Source organism: Scyliorhinus torazame, chromosome 5 (assembly GCF_047496885.1).
Source record: "Scyliorhinus torazame isolate Kashiwa2021f chromosome 5, sScyTor2.1, whole genome shotgun sequence".
Lineage (NCBI taxonomy): Eukaryota > Metazoa > Chordata > Chondrichthyes > Carcharhiniformes > Scyliorhinidae > Scyliorhinus > Scyliorhinus torazame.
In genome coordinates, this window is record NC_092711.1 from 88,764,577 (window position 1) to 88,771,478 (window position 6,902).

At 47.8% G+C, this 6,902-nt stretch overlaps 1 protein-coding gene across 1 annotated transcript; it reads right to left on the minus strand.

Moving 5' to 3' along the window:
* Positions 1-355: 355 nt before the first annotated feature.
* Positions 356-6,520, minus strand: LOC140418841 (uncharacterized). Its single transcript, XM_072502479.1, has 2 exons — positions 6,472-6,520; positions 356-1,797 (listed from the first exon to the last, which is right to left on the minus strand). Exon 2 carries the CDS (start codon positions 1,679-1,681, stop codon positions 653-655), a length of 1,029 nt encoding a protein of 342 aa, XP_072358580.1. The 5' UTR covers positions 1,682-1,797; positions 6,472-6,520; the 3' UTR covers positions 356-652.
* Between the last annotated feature and the right edge of the window lie 382 nt (positions 6,521-6,902).

Here is a 6,902-nt window from a genome sequence, read left to right on the forward strand (position 1 = left end):
AAAAACAAAAAAACTTTCTTCCTTCAAAAAAAAGGGAGAAAAATGTTTTTTTCACCAAATTTCTTTAAAACATCTTTCCCTTCTTTTTTGTATTCCTCCAGAATTTCCCTGGGACCGGGCTTCAGTCTTCTTACCACATTCTAGGCGGGACATCTCACCTACATCACGCCCTGGCTTTGGGCCTGCTGCCTCAGCCTCCGTTTGGCTCCGCCCCCGCTGCTCCTTTCAAATTTTCAGGTCCGGCTTTCAGGTTGTCCCGCTCCTCCTCCACGTGCAGCCGCTCCGCCGAACCCACCGGGACCAGTCTCCCCCCCCCCCCCCCCCCCCCCCCCCGCCCCCCCTCCCCCCTCACCCTTCCAACCCTCCAGCTCCCTGAAACGGAGCTTTGATGCTTGGGCGAGGGAAGCAGGGCCGACCCCAGAGCAGTTAATTTTTTTTAAAAACAATGGCGAACCCCCCAAAAAGGACCGCTATATCGTGGACCAGCAGGAGTTTCTCCTCATCGCGGCCGCTCCGCTCGTGAATGCCACCGGAAGTCAATTTATTAGACTTTTAGCCAGAATATTAGCTCCTGTAAATTGTTATCAGCAGAAAGAGACCCAACTGAACATGATTCAGTCCTGAATGTGACAGCAAAACCCAATCACTATGGTTACTTGTGGCCTCGTTTGTGTCTCCGCAGGTTGGATGAATCACTGAATCCTTTCCCACACTCTGAGCAGGTGAATGGTCTCTCCCCAGTGTGAACTCGCTGGTGTCTCAGCAGGTGGGATGACTGAGTGAATCCCTTCCCACACTTGGAGCAGATGAATGGCCTCTCCTCAGTGTGAATCCGCTGATGTACAGTGAGGTCAGATGATCGTCTGAACCCAGTCCCGCAGTGAGAGCACCTGAACGGTCTCTCGTCAGTGTGAACACGTTGATGGCTCATCAGTTGCCCAGAACTTTTATAGCATTTCCCACAGTCTAGACACCTAAACGGTTTCTCATCAGTGTGAACTCGCTGGTGACTCAGCAAGTGGGCTGAAATAGTAAATCCCTTCCCACACTCTGAGCAGGTGAATGGTCTCTCCCCAGTGTGAACTCGCTGGTGTCTATACAGAGTGGATGACTGAGTGAATCCCTTCCCACACTTGGAGCAGGTGAATGGTCTCTCCCCAGTGTGAATTTGCTGGTGTTTCCGTAAGGCCGATGAATCACTGAATCCCTTCCCACACTTGGAGCAGGCGAATGGTCTCGCCCCAGTGTGAACTCGCTGGTGTCCATACAGAGTGGATGACTGAGTGAATCCCTTCCCACACTTGGAGCAGGTGAATGGTCTCTCCCCAGTGTGAATTTGCTGGTGTTTCCGTAAGGCCGATGAATCACTGAATCCATTCCCACACTTGGAGCAGGCGAATGGTCTCGCCCCAGTGTGAACTCGCTGGTGTCTATACAGAGTGGATGACTGAGCGAATCCCTTCCCACACTTGGAGCAGGTGAATGGTCTCTCCCCAGTGTGAACGCGTCGGTGAGTTTCCAGGTGGGATGGGGACGTGAATCCTTTCCCACAATCCGCACATTTCCATGCTTTCTCCTCAGTGTGACTGCATTTGTGGCTTGTGAGGTCTGATAGAGCGAGTCCTCGTCCACACAAACAGTACGTTTTTTCTCCACTATGGACGATGCTTTTTCCTTCCATGTTCAAAATCCGCTGATATTCAGGATATGATAAATTGAAGACTCTGTCAGATCCTGATGTGATGCTTGGTTTAAGTTTACGGACTTTGAAGCCTCCCCTTCGAACACCCTGCGAAACTGATTCAAAACAGAAAATAGGGAGTGAGAGAGAACCCACAAAAACACAAAGGCAGGTTGTGAAATTGAGCTGAATGAATCTGGTCATTTGTGGGGCCGGCACTGGGAAAAAGTGACATGAAAACTGTTGGATTGTTGTAAAAACCCAACTGGCCTCTTTGGGAGGAGAGAGAAAGAGGTGAAGAGGGATTTTGTACATCTACAAGACAGATTAAAGAGAATAGATGGCAAAGCAAACTCGATCTTGAGCATCAGAAACAATAATATTGATACCAAAACAATGCTTCTGGTGGCACAATGGTTAGCACTGCTTCCTCACAGTGCCAGGGACCCGGGTTCAATTCCGGCCTTGGTGACTGTGTGTCTGGAGTTTGCACTTTCTCCCAGTGTCTGTGTGGTTTCCACCCGGTGCTCAGGTTTCCTCCAACAGTCCAAAGAAGGGAAAGTTAGGTGGATTGGCCTTGATAAATTGCCCTTTAGTGTCCAGGGATGTGCAGGTTAGGTGGGGCTATGGGGTTACAGGGAAAGGGTAGGGGTGTGGGCCTAGGCAGGGGGCCCTTTCAGAGAATCGGTGCAGACTTGATGGGCCAAATGGCCTCCTTCTGCACAGCAGGAATTCTATGGTTCTAATTCTATTCTTTGGATCTTTATAAAGCTCTGGTCACCACTCTTCAGGAAGAAAGTGGAGGTTCTTGGAGAAGGTGCAGAGGAGATTTACCAGAATGGTTCCAGCAAAGGAGGTTGAGGGGAGATTTGATTCAGGGACACAAGATTATGCCAGGTTTCCATCGGGTGGACAAAGAAACTGTTTCCATTCACTGATCGTGATATTCATTTTTTAATGAACCGAGTGACTCTGTCAGATCGCGATGTGACATTTGGTTTGTGTTTCCCGTCTGTTAAACCTCCACTTCCATGGTCCTATAAATTTACAGAAACCTCACTGTCAGTTTCAGATAAATATTCACAACATTCTCTCCTCGCCAACTTTGATTAAACATATTCCTGGAGGTTTGATCACATGACCTCCCCCCCCATCCTCCAGCCATTAATCTGTCAACACATCCATCCTTGTGACACACTGCCTTCCTCGGCCAATGGGGAAGCAAAAGGATTCATTACCTTACAGGACAGTTACTATCCTAATGATTTTCCAGGCACCCAGGTATTAACCTCGCCAACGCAGGGAGCGGAGTTGGTGTGAACTCGGAGAGGAGGAGTTTCGGAACAGTAAATATAAATAACTTACCTCGGGAATTCACGGCCTAGTCGGCAGGGAGCGGAGTTGGTGCGAATCCGGGGAGGAGCAGCTTCGGAACAGTAAATATAAATAACCTTGGGGATTAATGGCCTAGTCGGCAGGGAGCAGAATTGATGTGAATCCGAGGAGGATTAGCTTCGGAACAGTAAGCTGGTTTAGCACACTGGGCTAAATCGCTGGCTTTGAAAGCAGACCAAGGCAGGCCAGCAGCACGGTTCAATTCCGAACAGGCGCCGGAATGTGGCGACTAGGGGCTTTTCACAGTAACTTCATTGAAGCCTACTTGTGACAATACGCGATTTTCATTTAATTTCATTTTCAATAACTTACCTCGGAGATTCACGGCCTAGACGGCAGGGAGCGGAGTTGGGGCGAATCCGAGGAGGATCCTTCGGAACAGTAAGTATAATTTTTTTTTTAAATTTAAAGTACCCAATTCATTTTTCCAATTAAGTGGCAATTTAGCGTGGCCAATCCACCTACCCTGTACATCTTTTTGGGTTGTGTGGGCAAAACCGACACAAACACGGGGAGAATGTGCAAACTCCACACGGACAGTGAGCCAGAGCCGGGATCGAACCTGGGACCTCAGCATCGTGAGACTGCAGTGCTACTCACTGCGCCACCGTGCTGCCATCAGTAAGTATAAATAACTTACCTGTTGGGTATCTGGACTGGGGGCAAAAACTGAAACATGACATCAGAGTAATTAACTAAGTTGGGGACATAGTGACTAGGAGATTAGTAACTAGGAGATTAGTAACTAGGAGATTGCTGAATGTTATCTATATCAACGATTTGGATGAGAATGTACAAGGCATGATCAGTAAGTTTGCAGATGACTACTGGTATTGAAGACAGTGAGGAAGGTTATCAAAAATTGCAGCTGGATCTTGATCAGCTGGGGAAGTGGGCCGAGAAATGGCAAATGGAGTTCAATACAGTAAGTGTGAGGAGTTGCATTTCGGAAAGTCGGAAAGTCACAGTGAATGGTAGGGCCTGAGGGAATATCGTGGAATAGAGGAACCTTGGACTTCAGGTGCACGGATCTCTAAAGGTGTGATATACACTTCATCCTTCACAGGTATATAGGGCAGTGAAGATGACTTTTGGCCTTCGTCAGTCAGGACATTGAGTACAGAAGTTGGGAAGTTATGTTGCAGTTGTCCAGGACGTTGGTGAGGTCGCACCGGGAGTATTGTGTTCAGTTTTGGCTGCTTTGCTATAGGAGAGTCGAACGTTGTTATTAAACTGGAGAAAGCGCAGACGAGATTTGAAAAAAAAAAAAAATTGCTTATTGTCACAAGTAGGCTTCAATGAAGTTACTGTGAAAAGCCCCTAGTCGTCACATTCCGGCGCCTATTCGGGGAGGCTGGTACGGGAATTGAACCGTGCTGCTGGCCTGCGTTGGTCTGCTTTAAAAGCCTGCGATTTAGCCCAGTGTGCTAAACCAGCTCACAAGGATGGTGCCAGGACTCGAGACTGAGTTATCAGGAGAGATTGGACAGGCCAGGACCTTTTTCTTTGGAGCATAGGACACTGAGGGGTGATCTTCTCGAGGTGTATGAGATCATGAGAGGAATGGATAGGATGAATGCTCTCAGTCTTTTTATCAGGGTTGGGGAATTGAGAACTAAAAGACTTTGGTTTAAGTTCAGAGGGGAAAGAATTCATGGGAACCTAAGGAGCAACTGTTTTACACAGAGGATGGTACGGATGTGGAATGAGCTGAAGGAGGAAGTGGTTGAGGCAGGGACATTGGCAACATTGAAAAGGCATTAGGACAGATACATGGATAGGAAAGGTTCAGAGGTATATGGGCCAAAAGCATGCAAACTGGGTTGGCTTAGATGGGCCTTTTGGTTGGCATGGGCCAGTTTGGAGCAAAGGGCCTGTTTCCGTGCTGTAGGTTCTATCCATGAACCCCAAGTCTCTTTGGACACCCACTGTACTTAACCTCTTTCCATTTAGAAAGTACTCAGCTCTAACCGTTATTGGTTCAAACTAAATAACCTCACACTTGTTTACATTGCCACAATCTTGGCCATTCACCTTGTCTGTCAATATCTGTCAATAGGGGCTGGTTTAGCACAGTGGGCTAAATAGCTGGCTTGTAATGCAGAACAATGCCAGCAGCGAGGTTCAATTCCTGCAGCGGACTCCCCAAACAGCCACCGGAATGTGGTGACTGGGGGCTTTTCAGAGTAACTTCATTGAAGCCTACTTGAGACAATAAGCGATTATTATTATTAATATTATCATTATCTTCTTACAGTTTTATGCTGTCATCAATGCTGTCTATGATGCCACCGAACTTTGTATGATCAGCAAAAGTGCAGAAGAGGCCCTTCTGTCCGTCGAGTTTGCACCAACACATCAAAACCTGACCCACCTACCTAATCCCATTTGCCAGCACTTGGCCCATAGCCCTGAATGTTATGACGTGCCAGTCTTCATCCAAGTACTTTTAAGAGGATGTGAGGCAAGTCGTCTCTACCACCCTCCTCAGCAGTGCATTCCAGACCCTCACCACCCTCTGGGTAAAAATGTGTTTCCTCAAGATATGTGTCAATAAATCTAATATAATCTAACCCCACTCTCTGCTGTCCGTTGGTTAGCCAATCCTCAATCCAAGCTAATATATTACCTCTCAACCCCGTGGGATCTTACCTTGTTTATTACCTTTTGTGTGACACCTTATCAACTGTATTCTGGAAGTCCAAATACATCTACAGGACCCCCATTATCCACCTGGCCTGTTACACCTTGCAAGAACTCCAACGAGTCAAACACTTCACAAAACCACGCAGACTGATGGATTGCGGTTTGACTTTCCAAATGTCCAGTTACTATTTCCTCAATAATGGATTCCAGCAGTTTCCCAACAACAGGCTTTAAACTAACTAGTTTCCGACATTCTGCCTTTTTGAACAGGAGGGGTGCCATTAGTCTTTTTCTCCAATGCAGTGACATTGTCACTGGGTCAGTGTCTCCCCCCTGGTCTCTGTGAGGTTGTTTGTGGAGAGAAGCCGGAAGCGGGGGATACTGAGAGTGGAAAATGTTCATTGTTTCACATTCGGCTCTGGGGCCGGACTGCGGTTTGTAAACCCCGCCCCCCGACACTGACCCCTCACAATGCGCGGGGTGATTGACGGCAGCACCGAATCAAGAGGCGAAGGGTGGGCATGTCCGGAGGACCGACTGGTCCTCCAACCAATCAGCGTGAATGATGTGGCGGGACTGGGCTGAGTGAAGCATGCGCAATGTGATTAATGTTGACAGCAAAAGGTCCTTTCCCGGATCCACAATCCGGGGATGACGGGACGGAGGGAGAGATGAATCAGGAGGGTCGGTAGGAACATTCGAGTACATGTTAGATAGACCAAAAATCCGGAAAAATAACCTGCCGGTACCTGCGGATCTGAGCGGGAGCTGCAGCTTCCTCACAAACAAGATTTTGTGGCCGCCATCTTTATTTGGTACTGGCAGAGGCGCGCATGCGCCATCGGGATCCTTATTTGGTTCACTAGCGGCAGTGCGCACGCGCACCCACCATCTTTATCGGGGCACGAGCAGAAGAGCGCAGGCTCAGTCGCCATCATTGTTGGGGGCAACATTTTTGAAACGTTCCTTCATGACAGAATGTCCAGCAAACTGCTTCACTCAGTTACAAATTCCTATTTATGGGGCAGAATATATGTCCAGGGCAGTGACAATAATTCGAATTTAGATGGTGACTTGAACAGAATAAAACTTTGAAGACTTTCAGAGAAACGTTACAAAGTAACAATTGACACTGAGCCACAAGAGGAGATATTAGATTTTAAGGACAATCTTAATGGAG

Bases quoted from the DNA above. Each gene is read 5' to 3' on its own strand.
- LOC140418841 (XM_072502479.1), bottom strand. From the start codon at position 1,681: ATGGAAGGAAAAAGCATCGTCCATAGTGGAGAAAAAACGTACTGTTTG.